Below are 23004 nucleotides of genomic sequence, written 5' to 3'. Positions count from 1 at the left end.
AAGGCGCGTCTCTATACCTACCTACCCATCTTACTACCCACTACCCACGCATCCACCTATCACCTAACGAGTGCGCGAGAAGAATTTACTACTTCTAGCCAGCCCCCCCCCCCCCCCCCCCTTTTATGCATCTACGACGGGATAGAGGGCAGGGCAGGCTAGGCTAGGCTAGATCTGGATATCTTTTTCTTGTCACGTAAATCGAAAAGCAGTTGGCGTTTTAAGATTAAGATATAAAGATATATATTTATGGATAAATAAATATAGATAGATAAATAGATAGATAAATATAGGCTTTTCTTTTCTCCCGCCCTGGCTGCTGGCCTTTCTCTCTCTCTTTCTCCCTCTCTCTCTCTCTCACACACACTCTCTCTCTGCTAGCTGATCCTAATCCTAATCCTAATCCTCACAAGAGACATTTCGGGAAAGGGATATGCTCGTTCGCTCATTCACCCATTCACCTACTCACTCACTCACCCATCCGCTCATCACCTTCCGAAACAGCGCGCCAGCGGAAGGAAAAACAAAAACAAAAACAAAAACAAAAACCAAAGATAAAAAGAAGGGGGCTGAAGCACCGACCGGTACCACAGGCGGTGACCACGAAGCGACTCGTCCGTCTGCTTTCCATCCGTAGTAGTAAACAACGCCCCCCCGAAAAATACCAGAAAGGAAAAACATAAAAAAGGGAAATAAATCGACAGAATCATGCATAAACAAATTCAATTTTTTATGAATATATCCATCAAAGGTTAAGAGACCACCTCGCTCGCCTACTAAGCAGCTAGCTACACTGAGCAGCTACACTCACTACCTACACTACCTACACCAGCTAGCTAGCTAGTCGGCAAACAAACAAGTAAACAAGCAAACAAACAAGCCCGCCCTCATCCAAGAAAGAAAAAGCCACTACCAAACCACACAACACGTCTCTTATCTATCTATCTATCACCATCACCAACAGCACCAGCACCACCAGCACCAGCACCATCGGCGCTGCCCTCCGCCCCTCCGCCCCTCCGCCCCTCCGCCCCTCCGCCCCTCCACCGTTTCAGTGCCCTGCGCCGAGCACACACACAGGGAAAGAGAAGAAAAACGATCGACGATCGACTCAGCCCTTTTGATCAATCAATCAATCAACCAACCAATCAACCAATCAACCAATCAATCTCTCAGGCTGAGACGAGGATCAAGTCGCCTAGTTACTTCCTTACTTCGCGGCTCGGAGGGAGAAACCGAGCGAGCTCTGGTGGGCAGAAGGCAGGCAGGGTGTTGGAAAGGGTCTGGACGCTGAGTACGGTAGTTAGTACCTGGTACCGGTAGTAGTCGTGCGGTGGAGGATGATGGGGGGGGGGGGGGGGGGGGGTTCTGGTTGATTTACGTACATACAGTATGCGTGCGTGACGTTGACTTGCTACATAGGTAGTTCAGTGCGTATAGCATGATATTGACTTGCCAAATGGTTCACTGCGTACAGAAATCGACTTGCAAATATTTCACTGCATGACCCATTCCGTTCTATTCAGAGTAATCCAGACATTGATACATACATAAGGATTCTCGCTGCAGTCATGATGCTAGACGCTCTACTTCAAAGTCAACACAGCGCCCAAGTGCAACGCCTCCAATGCTCGTAACCTTTTGACGCCCTCCCGCTAAAACAGAGTCCCCCCATCGCGTCTCCAATGCAACTATCCACTCAAAGTAAAGCCATGCCTCTCCTTTCCATTCCGTCCGACGAAACCCATGCTAATCAAGCAAATGAAAATCCACCACACCTCGGTTCAGCGTTTGCTCGATTTGGCCTTGGCCATAGCAGTCAATCTTCTTCGCTTCTCTTCCTTTTCTCGCTTGAGTCGATTCTCCTCAGCCAGAGCCAGAGCGTCCTCACGGCGAGCAATACGAGCAGCCTCTTCCTCTTCGTCATCGACTTCGAATGCCGCAGCTTCCATATCAGAGAGGTCAGAATCGTAGTCTTCTTCCTCTTCCTCCTCCTCCTCGTCTTCTTCCTCACTGGTGTACGCATAACGAGCACCACCGTATCTATCGTTCGTCCGATGTCGGTCCCTATCAGGACCTCTATCATAACGTGACGACGAGGCAGAGGCAGAAGGCTTCGAGGCGGATCCACCGGGTTTTGGTCGAGAAGTTCCAGTGTATCCAGTCGTAGCCGTCGCAGCCTTCTTGATCTTCTTCTCAGGCTGCTCGGGTTCTGCACGGCCCTTTCCACCTTGTCTCGCCCCACTCTGTCCAGCCTTTCCGTTATCCTTGACGCTCTGTCCATTTCGAGCCATAGACGGAGCCACTTTGCTGAACTTGCTCTCCGGGTCGAAGTTCTTCTGGAGATTCGAGGACTTCTGTGCCTTCAGCTCCTCCTTCTCACGCTTACTTGGCATCTTCTCGATACGCTTGTGCTGAATCTTTCCGACCTGTCCAAGAGTTGACTGTGCCGCCTTACCCCGCGCCATAATTTCTGCAAAGGACCCCTTCTTAGGAGCGGGCTTGGGCGCATCGGTAGCAGGTGGGGGGGTTGGCTGTCCGTTCTTGATGATCGTCGTCGACGCGGAGTGGCGAGCAGCAGGTTTGGCAGCGGGTTTGGCAGCAGGTTTGGCAGTGGGTTCGGCGGCGGGTTTGGCAGCGGGCTTGGTAGCGGGTTTGGAAGTGGGTTCGGCAGCGGGTTTGGCAGCGGGTTTAGCAGCGGGTTTAGCCACGGGTTTGTCCTTTGTACTCAGCGTCATCGCAGTAATCGAGTTGCTGACTTTCGAAGTCCTGCTAATCGGGGAGGGGGGCTGGAAGTAGTCGGCTGCTGGCTCGTCTGTCTTCTGCAGCTTGTCAACTGGCTTCCGGAGTTGCTCGCTGGCCTTGCGCTTCGGAAGAGGAGGGCATGTTGCCTGGATAGGGCTCGGCTCCCCAGAGATCTGGGCCAGGAGGTCACCGATCTGCACCATAATGTCAGCTGGCTGTCGGCCTTCAAGGTGAGAGGGAACGTACAGGAGGCATGATTGTGGGTTACTAAAGATCGGAGCAACGGAACGCTTTCGAAATTCTAGGACGCAGGTCGCGGGCTTCGCGGGTGCGCGATTGCTCACAAGATCATCCGTAAAGAACGTATGCTAGAGAGCGAAAGCTGTGAAAGCGTGAGGATGTCTTGGAGTATCGTGGGTGGGGTAGGTCTTGTGTTGATGATATTTCGAGCGTGGAGGTCGAAGTCGAAGTCGAAGGCACAATTTATATTTGCAGGGATTGTTTTTACACGTGATCAGGGCAAGCCCATGGGAGCTAAGCTTCCTTTCGACCTAGCGCCGGCCGCGGAAACATCGGTTGATGTAAATACTCAATATCCACTACACTGAACTAAAACGGTCTTTTTCTGTCGATTGTTCAAGGCGTTCTTAAGCATTCCATTATGTTTATATATCTGAGTCCAAATAAGAGATAGATGTGTATATAACGGCAACCTCCACCCAGGTACCCTTTCTGATTTACGATTGGTGTGAAAGCCGTAACCTTTTTCTTTACAACGCTACAACGCTTGTTCGCACTATTATCCTATTACTCTAAGTATCTCCAAATTTGCCTTATCTGCTATGCACTTGCAAGTGACTCTTTGTACCGTAAGAGGCGGCGCCATGATATGCTCTCTAACAGTCCTCAAAAAGGAACATGTTAAGACGTCACCCAACAAGTGATATATGAAGTTGCAGCTTGGGCATAACCTGATCGAGCTTTGAAGCTTTAATGTTGGCTTCGATAGCGCGACAAAAACGCGCAAGAACTTCGCCAGCCCGTAGTCTACTGCACCTTGTTCTTCTGAATTGTAGAGCAGAATGTCCCATTTTCCTTTGCAGCTGAAACCATCGTCCATTGGGTATTGTCTACCTAGTTGCCTTTTGCACTCCTGCGCAAAACGCCTCCAGCCTTGAACTCCTCTCTACGTGCCGTGCCCGCGATTCGGCAACTTCACCCAGGCATGAAATGACGTCCCTTGCAAAAAATATCGAATTCCGTCCGAACGGAGAGAGGGTTTAATGATCGGGAAAAGGTCGTGGTGGTAAGCTTCATTGCGCTGTTGGTTCCTCTCATAAAGCGTACCCTTCAATATCCATCCTTCCTCGGGTATAAACCTACTGAGTGCTATCACTTAGCCACTTTGCCAGCCTGGTTTGCAGCTTCTCTACGTGTTGCTGTACATGAAAATCAGCGACTGGCCAAGAGAGAAAAGATGCGGGGTACCAACCATCCTCCAGCAGTGCCGTATCTACCGCGGAGCCTGGCAGGTGTACATATCGGACTACGCTGCCTCTGATGAAAACATTCTTGACGGAAGACTAGACCAGTTTTAATATCAGCATGTGCTTTTGCACAAACGCGGCAAGCCCGCAGATTCTCCTTTGCAATTCGCTCCGACAGGCGGATGTACTGACCAGATGGGGATACTTGAGATCCTCCACCACCGAGATATTGTCCAGCTTGATGTTCAGGTATTGGTCCACCGATTTCAAAGTCCCCCGGATCTGGATGTCGTTCTTGAGCTCGACGGTGACCTCATGGTCGACCAGAGTCTTGAAGAAGCTATCCGCAGAGGCAAGACGTTAGCATTCGTGCGACAGAGAAGTATTTGGATTAAGCTTGGAGTGGGCAGACCTAAAGAAAAGCATCTTGGCTATGAAGTGACGTTGCTAGATGCGATCGCGAGGCACCTGAAGAGGGTATGTTGGCGCCTGGGATCTGAGGCATCAACTGAAATCAGATTTTCACAGATGATCCATTAGTGAGTGATATATATATGGCTTTCCACTTCAATCCCACATTCACCAGCGCCGGAACAACCACAATTCCGCGTCTGATGCGACTTCCGGAGATGATGGCACTTTACACCCAGAAGGACTGCTTACTCTGATATACTGCCGTCGCCTGTCGACATGTGTCCCCAACTTCTCGAGTCCTCTGCCACCATTCCTCAAGCGACGTTGATAACAGTGTGTGGCCGCACATAAACCTTCACTTCTAGTCTACAGAGACATTATATATGTCATGTCATAGATCCAGGTCCAAGTGGTAACCACCTATGATCTCGGCAGCTGAAGAGCATCCCGCGAGTGTCAGTTCTGGCCTGGAGGTTAGACCTCGTTGAAATTCTAGTCATACAAGACGGCCGAGGTCATTCCTACTCTTTGGAGTGGGAATTCTCACCGAAAATGCTCTTTTTTGGTTTGGGGGTGGGATTCGTCTAGAAGCAAGTGTTTGTCCTTTACCCAACTTCATCCAAACTCTGCCAGCAACTGGTTGCCGGCTCCCAAGATCTGATTCTTATGCTTCTAGTCTCGAATAAAGACTGCCGCTGATCATTGAACTGAACCCTGGAAACGATCGACACGAGAAGACCGAGAGAGCGAAGACGAGGCGTGAATTGATGTTTACTTTCTTGGCCGCTTATTGGAGTTGGCGGGCTAATTTTCTCTATCGGCGTATGAAATTCAAACATATTCATCTCACAGTAATGCTGCTACGGCATTTCTCCACTATATATTATTTTTTCCTGCTTCCATAACCACAGACTGCTGGATAAAATATCCTCACCATCAGCGCCAAGCAAACAACCCACTTGTCAACTCCCCATTCCCTGTCTCAGTCTCTGTCCTTCTTCCATCCCTCCTTAACCCTCTCAAACAGCCTCAGAATCTCATCAAAACCAGGACCCACGATCGAATCATGATCCGCACCCTTCTGTACCACCTTCTCAACCTCGATCCCCCTCCCCAACTTCTCCTTTGCGAAACAGTCCTCGAAATACCGCATCCCCTTCCAGCCCACCATCGAATCCTCGCCCTCCCCGAACGCGATCCTGATTTTGAGCTTGTGCCCACTCCTCGCGGCACGATCCCCCCACTCGAGCTTGAGGTCTTGTACGAAGGTCGGGTAGACCTCGCAGCGGTCCCAGCCCGTCCCGGGACAGCTTTTGAGGCAGATCCTCGCCTCGTCGTTGCCGCCCACGGTGGATTCCCCCCAGCACAATGCGTTGGAAGTGGAGACCAGCTCGGCTTTAAGATCCAGGCTGATGCCATACCTCTCTCTGCACCTCTTCTCCTGCGCCGCTCGCACCAGCCCCTCCGACGACACTGGGCTGCCGTTGCCACCCCCCGTGAACATCTTGGTCGCGGACGTCAGGATGCCCGAGCTGTGGTTCAAGGCCGGACCGCCTTTCGTGATGATGCCGCCGACGAGAGTGTTCCAGTAATCGAGACTGATGTCGGGGAGCTTGGCGGCGGCCTTGAACCCCAGGTTGCCGGAGATGGATTGGTGGACCCAAGGCGAGAAGAGCGTCAGGGTGGGATGCGACGGGGAGAGGAGGTCGGGATGGTGGGCGATGAGGTTAAGTGCGTAGATTGTCCCGGCGCTTTGGGCTGCTATGGCGATGTGTGGGATCTGCAATTCGGCGAGAAGAGCGATTACGGTCTCGAGGAAGATAGAGATGCGTCGAGAGATGGAGACTGGTGTGCTGTCTCCAAAGCCTGGTCTATTTCATCCGTCAACACAATGCTTTCCATAACGGCTGTATCGTAGCCAAACCAGGGGGGGAGAAATGTGCATCACGTGTTGTGGCCCCTTCTCATTTGGGCGTAGATAGTCATGTTCTTGTGTGTGATTTTGTAGCTTACCTGTCGATGAATATCATCCTGACACCATTCTGTTCTGCAAACCAGTTCTGCGTGACAGCCATCCACCTCATACCAAACATGCCACCACAGAACAAAATCGTTGGGGCATCGTCTCCGATGTCTGGTCCGGCAATTGAGTACGATACTTGCAACTCGCCGTGAGTACTAGTCCCTGGAGAAGTAAACTTGCGGTGGAATTTGGGGAGTTGAGCAAGTTCGAGCGCTTGTACTTTGATGTTTGGGGCAGAAGAAGTTGATGATGGTGGGACTTGTGAGGCAGTTGATAGATCCATGTTTCAATGACTGAGCAAAGATAATTAATCACTGGGCTAGGAATTGCTCTTGGAAGAGGTGAAGAAAGATGCTGAAGAAGGAGCGAAAGTCACGTATAAAGGACGTGAGTAAAGTAGTGCTTGGTAGTGCTTGATTTCAAGCTGAATTGCGTGGCCAAGTCGTCAAAGGACTTTGGCAAGGCCAGCTTTTTAGGTGCAACCGCCTGGCCTGAGAAGGTACGTCTCAGCCAATCATAGAAGACTTACTAAGCAGAAAATGAGCCTCCAGCCGATCACTCTGAAAGAGGGACGTCAAAAGAATGTGTCAGATTACAAGAAAGTCTGGTCGTGAAATGCCGACTATCTAGTCTCCTACCTAGTGATACCCGATTTTTCGAATCCGATTTTCTGTATCCCCTTGACGCCTCTGACTCCTTTGCCATGCAACGAACGACCTAGTAAATATGGGCCATCAAACGAGTAGGACACTGGGAACATTAGACTGAGGAAGTTGTAAGGCCTGGAGATAGACTCACGCATTCACACATCCATCATTTTCACAATTGTTTCTGTATTATCTAGTCAGTGATTGTTTGTGAATAATACGATGTCTCCCTGAAGAGACAGCTAGCGATAATAAGACTCAAGAACCCTATCCAAATCAAGAATTAAGATCTCGGTAGGTCTACTTACGTGATCTGCGCCCATTTACCCTGAAATATTGTTAGTGATTGCCATCTCACAATGTAAGGACAATTCCACTTACCCAAACGACCTTTCCTCCTGCGGTGACCATACCCAACTCACTAACATTAACCTCGATAATGGTTCCCTTGGTCAAAACACCAAGTTGAGTGTACATAGGATTTTGAGGATTCTTTTTGACCTGAAAAGATGATTAGCTCTAGCTCAATTCAGAACATAAGATGACCTACAGAGATTATTGGAAGCTGGACTGTGACACCAAGCTCTGGGTGTGTGACATTGCATTTCTTATAGCGGAGACCCATGGGCCTAATAAATCTTTCGTACTTGACAGGCCGTCTTGTGAAATCTGGGCACGGAAAATTAGACCTTATATCAGAGGAAAGGGGTTTCAACGCCGCGCCCATGGATCAAGGGGGTTTTTTTTCCTACCGGGACCAACAAATGTAGGCTTTGTAATCATTCTCTTCCATCCCTTCTTCGCAGTCTTCTTTCCCGTCTAAAAAGTATATTAGCCATGTATTTTTCAAGAATTATACAGTGTATCTCGAGAGCAGCCGCAGGGACTCTGGTACTCTGGGGAACAAGCCCAAGGAAATCATTCAAGATAGCCGAAAGGCGACCCAGAAATCCACAGCTTTGGAGCGTCCCACACGTTACCAGAGCACCCAGCATTTGTATTCGCCCCAGGCAAGCCGCCTGTGTAATGCAGCTCTCCAAAACGTACCTTAACCACCTTGAACATCTCATTTTCAGAGATACCCTTGACCTTTGGCAATGGTACACTGAAGCGGGCCGCCTTTTCACTGCGCTTATTTTTGATTGCTGAGGACAGGGCTTTCGCAGAAGTTGGGTTCGAGCGGTCGAGAAGGTACTGGGGAAGAGGGGTGCTGCTGGGCTCGTTCGGCGCGGAAGATTTGACGTTTCGTTCTTCGTGTGCCTTGATTTGCTTCTTCATCTGGATCTTCTCATGATGTCTCTTCTTCTGGTACAACTTGGCCCTCAATCCCGTCAATTTTTGGGCATCCTCAGAGGCTTTGTGGCCCTCTCTCGCCGCCTTCTTCCGGGTGCGTTCCTCGTGGTCGAGTCTACGACCATGCAGCTTGCGCCATCTGTCCATGTACTCATTTTGAGGCATGATGGGCGGTCAATTCGTTGGTGGGTTGTGATGTGGAGGGACGTTGACGAGGCTTCGATGCTCGCCATAATCGATAAGATTTTTTTGGACTCCGCGCTAAATATGCTTAGTCATCCGGATTTTCTCAAGATTCCCATCCGGGCAACTTCATCTCCACGAGACAAGTCTCCAGCATTCAAAGGCAGTACATCTCCATCTTCAAGATGTTCAGCAGCAGAGCGATCAGACGCTCCCTCCTAGACACACGAATACCCCACTTGGCGCTCCCACCAACGTTTCTCCTCCCCAGTCGCGCTCGATACTTCAATGCTACAACTCAACATGTCGACTCTCCTACAGGAGCATTCGAATCCTCTCAATTGCCGACCGCAGAATCTCCTAATGCTACACCAATTCCCCCAAAAGTAACGAAGAGATCTGTTCCTCTACCACCAGCCCCAATCACCACACCACTCGCCCTCTCTCAATCAGTCAAAGAGATGCTCCCTCTACTAGCGACACAACCATCTCACTACGTAAGCGCGCACATTCACGGGAAGCCATATCTTGTCACAGTCGGTGATATGGTACGGCTGCCATTCCACATGCCAGGTGTTGTTCCGGGGGATGTTCTACGTCTGAATCGTGCGTCGGCCATTGGATCTCGAGATTACACGTTGAAGGGCACGCCCTATGTGGATGAGAGGATATTCGAGTGCAGGGCGAGGGTTATGGGCGTGGAGGCAGAGCCGATGAGAATCAAAGAGAAGAAGAAGCGGAGGACCAGGAAGACTAAGACGGTCAGGACCAAGCTCAAGTTCACCATGCTACGGATCTCCGAATTGAAGATCAAGGAGCTTGATGAGATCGAGCAATGATCAGACGGAAACAGGTGTTGAAAGCAATGGATGGGTAAGAACCAGACGAATTCTGCGAACTGGGACTCCGGAAATTTTCTGGGCGACGAAGCACATGTACCAGATGTATATTATGTATCATGCTGAGTAGGCATAGGACTATTGGAACGCTGCCGCGGATTTGCAGCAACGCTATTTCAAAGCTCAGCGGGTGGGTTTTCTCCGTGCGGAAGATCCTGTGCCGCGAAGAGGAATATTATTTTTGGAGCAGTTCTCGCGCATGCGTCTTCGTCTCTGCTTTTTGATTGAATCCATTGGTGCTTCCAAATGCCAAGCTTCAGCCTCAAGCCTCAACATCCGATTCTCTGCACATGGCCTATTCACAGCCGGGAATCTAGAGTCTCATTTTGGTGCTTTGCCACTCTTCGTTAGTATCTAAGCTTCTATATTCCCAGTTACATGCCAAGTTGCACAGGTTTCTAGCTCTTTGGATGCTGTGGGATAAAGGGTCACTAAGAGAACCTCGTCTGCCCCTCGAAGACCTGCGGGTTCCATGTTGATATTGTGTATTCGCTGAAATGCAAGATTATTTTCTCGATAATGGTTTGTTTCAACCTTGGGGATTTCACGTTATTTGCATGGCTAACTTTGTCGTAGGTCGAGCCCTCTACAAGCCCTTTGTGACTCGGGCTCCTATTCTTCTGTTCCTTTTACTCTGTACTTTTAGTCTCATTGCATTATCTGAAGTTGCCACCCGCTCTCTGCCAGCTCATGCTGGTGTTGGGACTTGGAGCAAGGTTGCTGATGAGTTAAACCAGACGCTTTACATAGATATTGGGCGAAATGTGGAGAGGCGGCAATGGAGTAAGGCCAAATCATCTGCATTGATAATCGCGATTTGCAGAAAACTGACAATGGCAGCTTCTATTGACTCAACAAACCTTATTCTCGAAGTCGCTTCCTCGGCGACGAGCATTTCAGCAGATCTTAACACGGAGCCAACTTCTGCATACTATCCGTCGGCCACAGGTACAGTGGGTCCTGAAGGCCCCCTTATACTCGGCGACGGTTCAATCCCCATACCCCCACCCGATCCCACTACACAGCCGGGCTTCACACCAACGCCAACTCCTCCAGGGCCTCCTGCAGATGGAGATGTAAATTCACAGCCAGAAGTGGTCCCAACTCCTGTCGGTCAGCCCAACGGCAACGGAGGCCGTCTTGATACAGGGGGGAATACAGCACCTGCTGCACCTGCGGGTGTTAATCCAGTGCCGGGGAACCCGACAGTCCTCTATACTGCCACTGATGGTCACCTTATCTTTCCGGGTCCGACCGGTACCGGAAACACTCATATACCTGTTGGTAACACTCCCGCCCCTGCGTCTCCGGCTCCCCTTCTTGTCATTGCCAATGGCCAAACCTCAACACTTACACCTATTGCTTCACCGACACCGAAAAACCCGGTTTCAGCTGCCATCACTTCAGAGCCTCTTGTGGTGATTGTGGATAACAAAGAGTCCACCTTATCATCCGGCCAACTTGCAACAAAATCAAACGGAGAACCTTTCTCCCTCATTACGAAGATCAATGGGCAGACTTTCACTGTGGTTGGAGGAGCTGCTCCGAGTGCCCCAAGTAATGTGAAGGGAAGGTGGGTTACATCCCCGAGGGATGAACACACATCCAAGTTAATGAATTCTTGAAATAGTAAGCCCTCAGATGTCAACAACGCAGTCGTACCGACAGCGACTTTTGTAAATTCAACAGGCACATACCTCGCTTGGTCCAATGGTGGTATTACAATCGCCCCAAGAATAACTCTCGTCCAATATGTTCTGGTCACATTTCTTCCCATTATGCTCGCAGTCATCTACACGATCCCATGGCGAATTCTCGACAGCACACTTCGCGAACTCGAGCCTTTCTTCCAGCTCGCTCGGCCAGGCGGTGCTCTTGCCGAACATTCTCTCTGTTTAAATTACGGCAGCTCGTTCTTAATGACAATGCCATTCAAAGCGATGTTCCGAGGCCACTTCATAGTTTTCTGGTCTTCTCTTATTTCGATCGCGGTTCTACTCCTCGCTCCTCTATCATCTGAGGCATTCTTCGTCAGCTTGAGTGGAGTTTGTGGTGCGAATCTGCCGAGTAGCGGGTGTCATGCGGTATGGGGCGTCTATCCAGGCCTGGTACGCGGCATCCAGGGCATTCTCGCATTCGTGGCTGTCTTACTTGTTCTCCTGCTAGGCTTCGTCTTTAACCGCAACTCTGGCGTTTACTCCGAGCCCCTCAGCATCGTTGGACTCGCCTCTCTCCTCTACAAATCTCCCGTCTTAAAAGACCTTCGCGAAATTGACTCGCAGGTAAAGAAAAAGGAACTGAAGAGCATCTTATCCGGCAGGCGATACGCACTCTCCTACTTCATGAGTTCGGATCAGATACCATGCTATGGCATCGTGAATTTCAACTTAGACGTCGAGACTGGGCTTGCTGCAAAAGCTGCTAGAGCAGGAAACAAAGGGCGCTACAAACTCGTCATTGGCTCTGAAAGTAAACTGGTGGTAGACACAGGAGTTTCAAGTTTCGACTCAACCCACACGCGAGGTGCGAAGATGTGGTGGATTCTCCAGGAGAAGCTGTATTATGTTGCAGCATTTATCTTACTTGGAGGTTTATTGGCGTTGATTGCCTACTACCACTGGACGAGTGCGGATACAGGGTTCGAACGATTCATGAACTCGCAAGGGTTTGGCGTGAAATTCATGATGACCAGTTTAGGTGTAATTGTCAAATTATTCTGGGGTGGTATTGATCAAGGTTCGTTCATCTCGCTGTCAATATTGTCTTCCGCGATAGATCACTAATCTCTTAGTTAGATCTCCGCCAGTTGGCACCTTTCGACCGTCTGCTACAAGGATCTTCCAACCCCGACGATTCAATCTTAGTACCCATCTGGACTTCCCCTTTCGCAGCCATCATACCCGCTCTACGCAGAAAACACTATTTTGTCGCTCTAATCTGCTTCTTCTCGGTGCTCTCGGAATTCCTCCCCATCTGCCTGGCCAACATCTCATTCTCTCCCGCCGTCACGAAGCAAACGTACGAGGTCTGCAATGGCATTAGTATGGGCGTTTTGATCCTGATGGTTGGATGTATCCTGGCCTTGATACTGAGACCAATGCGAGGGAGGCCGCTCCCTAGGAGCCCGCGCACAGTGGCCAGTGTGGGGGTATATCTGGCTCGCAGAGAAAGCGAGTGGGCTGGTGAGGGACATGGCGGCTTGATGGATGAATTGGAAGGCTGCTCGATTATGGAGAGGAAGGAGAGGGATGACTTTGTAAGGGAAAAGGGGGCTCTCTATGCGATGGGCGTGGTAAATGGAGATGGATTGAGGATAGATGAAGAACGGAGAATCGATAGACTCTGGACCTATTAGATCCCGACACCTCTATCTCTAATTATTGAATGGCGAAGGAGGGTATATCAGGCAGCATAATCCTACTTTAATTTATAAAATCTTTAAAATCTTTAAAATCTTTAAAATCTTTAAAATCTTTAAAATCTTTAAAATCTTTAAAATCTTTAAAATCTTTAAAATCTTTAAAATCTTTAAAATCTTTAAAATCTTTAAAATCTTTAAAATCTTTAAAATCTTTAAAATCTTTAAAATCTTTAAAATCTTTAAAATCTTTAAAATCTCTACAGTTACACACTTTCCTCTTTTAGCAACGTCAACTCCTCGCTGTAAACACTGAAAGGTCCCGGTTAATATGAATGCGTAGAAAAGCACAAAATGGCACATCACATCAAAAGAAGCTCCCCAGCGTAACCCTATATAGCCTCTAGTACTTTGTCTCACTAGACTCACTCTGCCTCCTCATCTCCTCTGCCAGAAAGATCCGCCTCCTCGGCCTTCGTCTAGCAAGTACCCGCCTATTTAACCGAAAGCTTAAGGGGTCAGTTGCGACATTAGCCTGTCAGCCCAGCTACACAAGATTATGAAGTACCTCCTCTGTTGCTTAACCTACAGTTCTCGGCCATCATACAAAGTTAAGCCAATATGATCCAAATTCTTTGATCATTCGAGGAATCGGAGCGTCTTGAATTATCAACCATGTAATTTTGAAGTGCTCTGACCTTCCTTGAAGAGGTTGAGATGAACACAAAAGTTCGCCACCTTCTGCTTTCTCGACCTCGAAATCTTCTATCTATTCTTATAACCTGTCTTCGGAAACAGAAGCATCTTGATATTAAGAGTACGCAATGAAAAAATAGGATTGTCTTGTGCTATCGTCACGGCTCGGAATATGCTTTTGACAGCTATTACTCTAGAATTAACTAGAAGCGGAAGGAGGCTACTGTTCTGCCTCCATGGTCCATTCCCTCTCGTCTCTTCTATTCAGCAAATTCAGTATCATACCGTCGTATTTAGTATCTTGTCGCTATCACGACTCTACGCCGCTCCCTGAAAAGTCTTGCTGCTTCTTCGTCTCTGATATTTTTCACGTTTTTTTAGAACCAAGAACTACAATCCAACACATCATTGAGCCCCGGTCCCAGGTAAATGCTTCGCGCTCCTGACTTGCCTGTGCGGATGCAGTATTTATCGCTTTCCAACTCCCCTTCTCCCCCCCCCCCCCCCCCTCCCCCTCGCCGTTTTCTACAGCGCCTTTGCGTACCGTCCAGCTATGCGCGTCGAATCCTGTGGGATGGACGCATGCATCGTAATGCGGCATCAAACTATCTGCAAACTCTTAGAGCGCACATATCTATGTCTGTATCTCCAGTATCAGAAACTCGAATCGCCAAACTCTCGACGATGCACTCTTCTCGAGGGGAGCCGCCATGCCGTTGGTTTTCGGGTCGGCGAAGTCTTGCCGATGATTTTGATAGTTCTGATTCAATGTGGGCGATGTGATACTTGGTAAAGGTTTCCACAATGGATTAGTTTATTGAAGTACTCTACTCATGAACCTTGAAATGAGTTAACGCCGTAGTAGGTGTCCGCGCGCTGCGCCGAGCTTGACACAGACAGGCGGCCTTGAGGCCTCCCACGTCGAGTCAAATGCCTTTCTTTGGTATTGGAAAATGATTATCCAGATCTGCCTTAATTAACCAAGAACGAGACCCTCTTCCTCCCCTTGCTTGTCCCCCCCCCCCCCCTGTCCGACAAGACTTAATTAGTCCCCCCTTCCATATGTAACCCCTTCCCGGGCTAAGCGAGAAACATCATCGAGGCGGCGACCCTCAGACTGTTTACTGGTATCTTTTCAAGCATACACACACAGACCTTGCAAAAGGGGTTTTTTCCTGATTCTTTCTTTAAAGTTTCAAAATCACAGGATCAGACGGGATTTCCTGGACCTATCGATTAATCAATTGTTGCCTGCCTATCCTTTCGAACTCGGCTCTGGGATAGCTTGCACACAATCGCCTTTGTTTTGTTCCTTGGTCTGTCTGTCTTGCCTTGATAGGATACAGAAAGTCTCGTCTCAAAACAACCCAACAAGGGATTGCTTTCTCTCTCTCTCCTTCTCCCTCGACCCGACCGGCCCAGAAAGAAGTAAAGAAAGATAGATAGAAAGAAAACAGCAGAGGCCAATCGATGGCTGGGCTTGATCAACGTGAGGGAAAAAAGGACGAGTTTTGATTTTGCCACATACATAGGTAGTAGGTAGGTAGGTAGGTAGGTAGTACCAGAAAGAAAGAAAGAAAAAAAAGTGGGGATCATAGCAGCTCTCGTTTCTTTTCAAAGAAAGAAGGAGAGGAAAGGGATTCGAAAAGTTTCAGAATGGCTTTGCTTATATCGATACAAGATGAGCCTGTATCTACTTACTACCTCTCTCTATATACTCTTTCCATAAAAATCAACCACACGTACCTCTTTTCGCAATTTCCAAAGAAAAAAAAAGCCTGCAGACTAAACAGTCCAGACACCAGATATCCCTGATTCATCAATTTCCACCACCACCACCACCACCTCTCAACCATCCAGCCCATTCAGCCGACAAAAATCACCCGGATGTGCTACCACAAGCGCACCCTCTACAGCCCCTGCGGCCACGCCTCCTGGGGCCGCCAAGTCCTCGCCTGCCCCCTCCAAGACAACTTCCTGGACGGAGAGGCCGGCCTCGCGCAGCCCTGCGACACCATGAACGCGCACCCGCTGCACTCGGTGAGGGTCGAGATGGCGTGTCCCGGGTGCGGCAAGAAGCAGCGCCGGGCGCGGGCCACTTTTGAGCAGATTCGGAACGAGCTGAAAGGGGCAAGGGAGAAGCTGGCGCGGCACCGGAAGAGTGTTGCTGGTGGTGGCCGGGGAGGAGGACATGAGAAGCAGCAGGGGGGGGAGGAGGGTGATAGGGGAGAGAGGGAGAAGCTGGCTGGCAGGACTGGTGAAGAGGAAGAAGGAGAAGAAGAAGAGGGGTTCATGGAGGTGAGGTGGGAGGAGCATGCTGCTTCGGATGGTGTTGATGATGGCGAGTTCGATCCGATTGAGCTGTATAGGCGGTAAGCACTTTCTTGGATTGAGGTGGTCTTGCTTAGACAGACAGGTCTGGAGAAGCAAGAAAAGATATCAATTTTTTCTAGGAGCGGCTTGAAGTGACGTGATGATTGTGAAAATTTTCTCTAGACAAAGATTTGTTTCTTGATTCTTGACTCTTGACAGCCTGGAGATACTCGTGGCTAGCGGACTTGATTTGTCTGGACTAGGTGTCAAAAGATGGATCTCCTCGTATTTACATCTAACGCTCCTAGACGAATCGAGGATACCGGGTCCAAAAATATCTTAGTGGTCGTACTGGTCACCTCTGGGGAAAGCATGACCCAGAGAGTAATGCGCTCTCGGCGATAGAAACTTGGGTCGAGTATGTGGGCTTGTTGCCTTGGACTTCCTTTCAACGCTCGGTCGTAATTAATCGAAGTGCCTTCTATTCACCTTTTAGTATGAATAAGGACGGCTCTTAAACTCGGGGTCCTCCTCTGGTTTCCCCGGTACAGGGACATCCACAAATCTCGGCTCCAGGTACCACGCCGCATCGCCGCCGTCGGGCATCTGAGTAAGACTCCACCCGTTCCCCAGCCAGCGCAGCCTATTCTCATTCTTGCTCTCAAATTCAAAATCTTCCCATCTCGGACTTCTCAACGTCTCCAAGCAGTGCAGCGTGCTCCCCGGCCACAACCCTGTGACCCTATCCCCATTCCCACCCTCGCTTCGGTACCAGGAGTTGCACTCGTCCATGTAGACGGTATTCTTGAAGTACTCATGACAGTATTCCGAAAAGTCTGCTACACGATCTGCTTTAGGCATCATAGAGGCGTAGTCGTCCCTCTGTAATTTGCGCAGACATTTGATGATGTAGTCGCCTTCGGTCTCGATCATCATCGTGAGAGAGCCAGTCCCTATAGCCGAGTTCGGTCCTAACATCATAAAGAAGTTGGGAAAGCCATCAACGGAAATAGTCAAGTATGTCTCCGGGAATGGAGAGAACTTATCCCGAAGGCTGATCCCACCTTTTCCTTCGACGTGAAAAGGAGGTTGCGACGAGGTGTTAAATCCAGTTGCACAAACCAGAACGTCAACGTTAACCCTCCGACCGTTCTCGAGGATGATTCCTTCTGGTCTGATGGAAGCTATTCTATCGGAGACGAATTCTACGTTATCCTCGACTAATGCCTCGAGATAGCCAGGCCCTGGAGTCAGCCGCCGGCAGCCGACAGCAAAGGAAGGAACCAGTGCATCCAGAATCTCCGGTTTCTTTGCAAGACGGTCCGCCATCATGGTCCGGAAATATTTCATGGCTTGGTTCTGCTTTTCGGATCCTCTGAAGCTCACAGCGTGAATTGTGTTGCCATCAGTTTCAATGACTTTGCGGAACTCGAGCAATTTTTCCGGATTCTCCGCAAACTCTTTTCTTCTCTCTTCGGAGACTATGGGGAATCAGCTTGTGTTAAAAACTGGTCTTCATGGATGCCAGACTTACAGTTGAGGTCATGCGGATCAATTCCAAGCTTCTTCATTGCATCTAGCAAGACTTAGCCAAGTCCACAATTTTCACCAGTCACTTACCGTCACCGAATGGATTTGAGATCCATGTCCTGCTTCGGACGAAGCAGGACATCTGAACCCCCTCGACCTTCTGTAATATGGGTACGATCTGGATGGAGCTTGAGCCGCCACCTATCACACCGACCTTTTTGTTCTTAAAATCGTAGCTATCGAATATCAGCTCAAACGCCCGGGGAGCCAGACACCCAGAAGGATGACAAACCTCTGATTCCACGCAGCAGAATGCATGACCTCGCCTGTGAAGCTGCCGAGTCCAGGTATTTTCGGCCAGGCGATCTCGTTCAAGCCCCCTCGAGCCGAGATCAAAACATCTGCATCGTCTTGGAAAGTCTCTCCCGTGGCAAGGTTTTGGACGGCAATATTCCTGGACAGTATCAACACCTATGTTCGACAACACGCTCTGAGAAAACTCACCACTTCTTCGCCTCATGGTCCCATCTACAGCTCTCCACTCGATGAGACAACTTTACAAATCTCGTGACCCCAAACTTCTCAGCGACACCACTCAGATAAGTCCAGATCTCCTTCGCGGGAGCGTAGAACGCAGACCAGTTGGGATTCGGATCGAAAGAGTACTGGTAGCTGTGAGACGGAATGTCACACGCGCAACCTGCAAGTTGATGTTGTCAGCTTTCGTGTCGTCAGAGATAATCAACAACAACAACAACAACAACAGCAGCAGCAGCAGCATCGCAATCACAATCACAATCACTCACCTGGATATCTATTCTCCCACCACGTTCCGCCTAGCCCTTCATTCTTCTCGTAGATCTGCAGATCCACATTCCGCAGACGCTGCGGGATGCGAATGCCCAAATAGATCCCCGAATAGCCAGCTCCTATGACCCGGACCTTCAGTCGCCGCTGATTCTCAACCGGCTCGTCTTTGAGCGAGAAGGTAATGGCTGATCGCATGTTTGATTGCTGACTTTCCGACTTTCGCAGCCATGTGATGTAGCTGGAGTATGAACAGCAGAAATTGAGGGGAGGGGAGTGAGTCCCTTTTCAAGGATACAGCCATGGCCACGGCCTCTATTCCGTCCACCACGGCTTTGAGGTATTCCCGGGGATCGCCCCCATCTCCTCCCCGATCTCATAAACATATTTCAAGCTGCGATTTATCCTTCAAGGGGCGGGGGATCGGGCAGTTCATGCGCGATGAGGCTATTATATGCTTGCGTACGGCAGACCGGTCTCCTCTCGATCGGAATCCCCCCTAAGTACATTGTTAGAAGCACGAAATGTGCAAAGAGGCAAACATATCTCGAGGAGGATTTCCGAACTTACCAACCAGCGCGCACACGCAATTGATAAACGGGTAAATACATCATGCCAAGCAGGCAAATTCTCTCGTCTGCAGCCTCGATCATAGGATCCGAGGAGGTGAGCAAGCAGACTTACTTCCCGAAAGGCGTTCCCGAAAATCCTTGGATCATGGATGGCTTCGTACCAGCAACACTCTGCCTTCCAATCGCAAAGAATGCTACCATCCCATCCGATCGATCAGCTAGTTATATTCATGTCAACACGCGACGGTCGAAATCCACTCATGAACCCCGCCCCCCCCCCCCATCTTAGATCCTCCTCAGCATTTAAGATTCCAAATGAAACACTTTGAATTCCAGGAACCTAACACTACTTACCTACTACCTATCACGAGACAGGTGCGCCAGAGATAGGTATATAGATCTCGGAAAACCCTCCACGGTATCCGCACGTTGTTTCCGGGAGTTCTACATACCTCCCAGCCACCCCCTCATTCGATAGTTAACAAGGTTCCGCATCCCATCCCATCTCTTCTTCTTCACAGGGCCGAGATGAAAACGTGCTGAAGAGCCGACTTTTGTTATCGGGCCCTTTGCTTTTTCGAATGTGACCACAGTGGTGGATGGATGTCTGGAGCATGGGGAGTGCCCGTTTGGCATCTGGAGGAAGTGGCCAGAGAGATGGATGTGAGGAATATCTCAGATAGAATTCGCAGTGAATATCCAGTAAGCGAGAACTCCTCAGAACTCTGTATGCATGATTATTTTGAAAGATCGAACCCTATCGGATGAGGAGAGTTATTTCCCAAAAATTCAGACGGAAAATACAATGGAATGGAATACATAGCCAACGTGTTGTACTACTGTAAGAAACTCTTTTTTTTTTTTTTGAAAAAAAAAGGCACTTTTTCTATTCTGATATCAACCAGCACCAGCCGTGATGCCCTTTAGATTAACCACTCACTGGATCCGTTGGAAGTGGCAACTTGCGATGAAGACGAGCCATAATCTCCGCATAGTGTCTCTCCTCCTCGGGCTTGATGATGCCATGTCGAATGAAAAAATCAATCATCACCAAGGCGCTGTTTGTCTTGAACTCCGCCTTTCTAAGACCATCCTTTACCTCCTCGATACTCATCAGACTGAATTCTTTCACCTCATCATCGTTCTGCTCGCATGTGATACCTTCCGGTAGCTCGAGGTCGTAAACGTAGATCAGGTCGGAACATATTAACCCCTGCTCACCAGCGCCACGAGCATCTGATAGTCCGACGTAGGTGATGCATCCGCATGCCTTGGTTTCCTTTCGTACCAGATCCTCCGGCAGGGAAGCCTCCTCGTCTGCTTCGCGTACAATGCACTCAAACGGTCCTTCGCCGGCAGCAACGCCACCTGCAACAGTCGTATCAAGGCAGTTAGGATATGTGAACAGATGCTCTGAGCGTCTGGGGACCCATATCTTCATGCCCTCAGCAGTCTTCGAGTATACTGTCATATGGGCGCCACGTGACACAAATCCAAATAGGTTGCCCGAATACCGCTCGAAAGAAACCGGGACTTTGTATCCGATTACTGGATAGGGCTCGCTGTGCATCTTATGGATAATTTGAAAGTTGTCCTGGTCGATACTTCTTTGGATGAGGTGGGAGAAGGCGTGGGTGCATGCGTCCGACAGGTGATCTTTGTCTTCGGGATCAAGACATACGGATCTGGCGTCATGATCGACTCGAAAATCCTTGGTCCATGGCATCTTCTTGACGATTTCAGGAAGCATGAGTCCGTGTGGTCGCGGGTCTTCGGGCATGTAGAAGCGGTACAGGGTCGACCAGTGGTCGCAAGGCCCTTTACCCGGCTCATCATAGGGAAAGCTATCAGAGGTTGTCAGGATATGTTGGCACTCTAGGACAAAGCAGGGAACGATTACCTGTCACAGTCGTTGACAAGGTCCAAGTAGCTTTTGGTAAGAGTGGCCATTTTGCGCGAATCTGAGACGACGCACGCCGGTTTTCGGGGCAGTTCCTGGATCCAAAATTCTGCTGTCGCAAGCTCCAAAGCTGGCCTTGTGGCCTTCTCAGCTGGTGGGGGTGAGAGCGCTGTCTTTGAAATTGTGAAAAGGTCGTGTGTTCCAAACAGAAGGTGAGGCTGAATAGGTAAGATTGAAAATAGCGCTCTCGTCTAATATTTAGCGTGTAGCCCGATTAGGTATCTTAACCTATCACATGATCAGTTGGTTCTTGTTCGGTTTCTATTCTTGCCTCTCCGAATATTCTCTATGAAGCCTCCTCACGGTTATTGCCGCAGGCTTGGGATGGAGCACCGAGCTCAAATGGACGTGAGTTAGCAAGGTTTAGGCAATGATGATCCCACACTTGCAGATGCGAGTATCCTCTCGGGTTTAGGCGGCAGAACGCCTTAAATACACTCCAGCTCCGTGGAGATCTAGACTTGAACAGGTTTAAATGTTCTAGAGAGTATGACTGGGATCTAGCTTTTTCAAAAGGTGCTCAACAGATGGGAAACCAGCAAAGGCAAGGTGTGGCACATATTGCAGGTGAGACTTCGTAGAGATAGTCCAGGCTCCAGCTACAGCAAGCTCGAATTGCATTTTCAAGTTACACGACTCGTCGGCCAGGCCGCGGTCAAACCTACACAGCCATATTAGACATTGACGGAGTGCCTTCAAAGCCACACATAAACTTCAAGGCATGACGACCTTCTAATGCCCTCGTCGGATATTGACTTGTTGGACTGGCAGAAAACTATCCCAGTTCACCAGTGTTGTATTACGAAGATGGTACTTTGAGGGGCCTCCAAATCAAGTGAGACAACATCATAAGCAGCATATGAGCAACTGAATAGTAGTTGCTAGCCTTCGATATTCACATGTTCTTGGTAGATATGAAGTCGCGACTCATAACAAGACAATCAGACTTCTGGCAACGATATGATCACAAAATCTGATCGTTGAAGACATCAAGGGATTGAGGGTTTGAGGTTACTATGGCACAGAAGGTTTATAAACAACAGGGGTGACAAAAGAGACGTGTTTCCGCTCGAATCATTTTCAACCTATTGCGCCTTGGACTGAATGATCTCTGTTCAATTTGTTAGTGGGTGAAGCTATTCCAAATCCAATATTGACTCACTCTCAACGTCCGTCACGCTCTGTTGCAGGATTTGTTGAAGAATCTTGGGGTTCTCAAGCTCTTTTTGGATCTTTGCAATAATAGACTCCGACAACTCCTTCTGTTGACGGATTTTGACCTGTCCCTCGTATCTAACCCACGAATCCAGGACAGCCTTGGCCTCAGCAGCAAGGGCGGTGGTTTGCTCGAGCTCGTACGCCTTAGCTTCGAGTTGAGCGGTTTCCTGCCTATCGTGAGCTCATCTATCCATTTATTCACGTGCATCTGCTGCGAACCTTGGAAACCTCAAAGAGAGTCTTGGTGATATCAACCACGCTTCCCAGTTGTTGGACACTCTCAATTCTGGTCTTCACGGCCTCGGTGTGATCGGCCCGAGCAGCGTTCAAGATGTCCTTAATTTTGTTGACCTGTCCATCCGCCCACTCCTTGTACAGGGGTCCACCATACTTGAAGACTGCGGTCCAGATGCTCAACAAGCAGATCGCGACAATTGTCTCCTCGTTAACGACATAGTATTCGTTGCTGATGGCGTAAATCGAGGCAAAGGCTGTGGACGAAAGGATCGCGGTCTTGGAGATCAACGAGTTTCCTGGTAGCGAATCGAGCAGAGATTGAGCCTTTTTCTTGGGATCCTCCGCTGGGACAGTCGATGACGATCGGTAGCTCGTGAGGGATGTGGTGATCGCTGGGAGGGTACGTGGGGAGAAAGCTGGTCGGAGACGAGCAGCGCCTGGTGCGGTCAGTCAACCAGCCGAGCTCCAATTGCCTCTAAAGCATCTGCCACATAGTCAATTACATACCTGCAGCGCTTCTGGCTAGACGTGATGCCATTGTGGGATAAGGGGAGTTGATGGACAGCTTTTGTGGTTAGCTGGAAGGATTGATTGAACTGTCGTCGGGGTTTAGCTTCATTGC

The 23004-nt window shown here is 49.4% G+C and overlaps 10 protein-coding genes across 10 annotated transcripts; 3 read left to right on the top strand and 7 right to left on the bottom strand.

Moving 5' to 3' along the window:
* Positions 1–1784: 1784 nt before the first annotated feature.
* L3040_006579 (uncharacterized protein) lies at positions 1785–3000 on the bottom strand (the record flags this gene model as incomplete). The annotated part of the gene is made up of 2 exons (XM_007290154.1): positions 1785–2939; positions 2992–3000. The coding sequence occupies 2 exons, from the start codon at positions 2998–3000 to the stop codon at positions 1785–1787; spliced, it is 1164 nt and encodes a 387-aa protein (XP_007290216.1).
* Positions 3001–4137: 1137 nt separating this feature from the next.
* Positions 4138–4658, bottom strand: L3040_006578 (uncharacterized protein; the record flags this gene model as incomplete). Its single annotated transcript, XM_066154163.1, has 4 exons — positions 4138–4184; positions 4238–4328; positions 4425–4572; positions 4645–4658. 4 exons carry the CDS (start codon positions 4656–4658, stop codon positions 4138–4140), a joined length of 300 nt encoding a protein of 99 aa, XP_066011144.1.
* A 970-nt stretch (positions 4659–5628) lies between these two features.
* L3040_006577 (uncharacterized protein) lies at positions 5629–6952 on the bottom strand (the record flags this gene model as incomplete). Its single annotated transcript, XM_007290152.1, has 2 exons — positions 5629–6517; positions 6660–6952. The coding sequence occupies 2 exons, from the start codon at positions 6950–6952 to the stop codon at positions 5629–5631; spliced, it is 1182 nt and encodes a 393-aa protein (XP_007290214.1).
* Positions 6953–7403: 451 nt separating this feature from the next.
* On the bottom strand, positions 7404–8774 carry L3040_006576 (uncharacterized protein; the record flags this gene model as incomplete). Its single annotated transcript, XM_007290151.1, has 7 exons — positions 7404–7419; positions 7468–7500; positions 7625–7644; positions 7698–7817; positions 7867–7985; positions 8069–8135; positions 8364–8774. The coding sequence occupies 7 exons, from the start codon at positions 8772–8774 to the stop codon at positions 7404–7406; spliced, it is 786 nt and encodes a 261-aa protein (XP_007290213.1).
* Positions 8775–8977: 203 nt separating this feature from the next.
* Positions 8978–9631, top strand: L3040_006575 (mitochondrial 54S ribosomal protein bL21m; the record flags this gene model as incomplete). The annotated part of the gene is made up of 1 exon (XM_007290150.1): positions 8978–9631. One exon carries the CDS (start codon positions 8978–8980, stop codon positions 9629–9631), a length of 654 nt encoding a protein of 217 aa, XP_007290212.1.
* Positions 9632–10188: 557 nt separating this feature from the next.
* On the top strand, positions 10189–13046 carry L3040_006574 (uncharacterized protein; the record flags this gene model as incomplete). The annotated part of the gene is made up of 5 exons (XM_066154162.1): positions 10189–10213; positions 10268–10474; positions 10532–11264; positions 11322–12427; positions 12487–13046. The coding sequence occupies 5 exons, from the start codon at positions 10189–10191 to the stop codon at positions 13044–13046; spliced, it is 2631 nt and encodes an 876-aa protein (XP_066011143.1).
* Positions 13047–15632: 2586 nt separating this feature from the next.
* Positions 15633–16121, top strand: L3040_006573 (uncharacterized protein; the record flags this gene model as incomplete). Its single annotated transcript, XM_007290148.1, has 1 exon — positions 15633–16121. The coding sequence occupies one exon, from the start codon at positions 15633–15635 to the stop codon at positions 16119–16121; it is 489 nt and encodes a 162-aa protein (XP_007290210.1).
* A 429-nt stretch (positions 16122–16550) lies between these two features.
* L3040_006572 (uncharacterized protein) lies at positions 16551–19048 on the bottom strand (the record flags this gene model as incomplete). The annotated part of the gene is made up of 8 exons (XM_007290147.2): positions 16551–17539; positions 17593–17634; positions 17679–17824; positions 17881–18042; positions 18093–18288; positions 18395–18636; positions 18862–18894; positions 18966–19048. The coding sequence occupies 8 exons, from the start codon at positions 19046–19048 to the stop codon at positions 16551–16553; spliced, it is 1893 nt and encodes a 630-aa protein (XP_007290209.2).
* An 847-nt stretch (positions 19049–19895) lies between these two features.
* On the bottom strand, positions 19896–20917 carry L3040_006571 (uncharacterized protein; the record flags this gene model as incomplete). The annotated part of the gene is made up of 2 exons (XM_007290146.1): positions 19896–20811; positions 20868–20917. 2 exons carry the CDS (start codon positions 20915–20917, stop codon positions 19896–19898), a joined length of 966 nt encoding a protein of 321 aa, XP_007290208.1.
* Positions 20918–22012: 1095 nt separating this feature from the next.
* L3040_006570 (uncharacterized protein) lies at positions 22013–22920 on the bottom strand (the record flags this gene model as incomplete). The annotated part of the gene is made up of 4 exons (XM_007290145.1): positions 22013–22038; positions 22090–22312; positions 22365–22819; positions 22890–22920. 4 exons carry the CDS (start codon positions 22918–22920, stop codon positions 22013–22015), a joined length of 735 nt encoding a protein of 244 aa, XP_007290207.1.
* Between the last annotated feature and the right edge of the window lie 84 nt (positions 22921–23004).

This window comes from Drepanopeziza brunnea, assembly GCF_022702325.1.
Source record: "Drepanopeziza brunnea f. sp. 'multigermtubi' strain 214-2 chromosome Unknown ctg11, whole genome shotgun sequence".
Taxonomy (NCBI): Eukaryota; Fungi; Ascomycota; class Leotiomycetes; order Helotiales; family Drepanopezizaceae; genus Drepanopeziza; species Drepanopeziza brunnea.
This window is presented reverse-complemented; position numbering and strand designations above follow the sequence as displayed.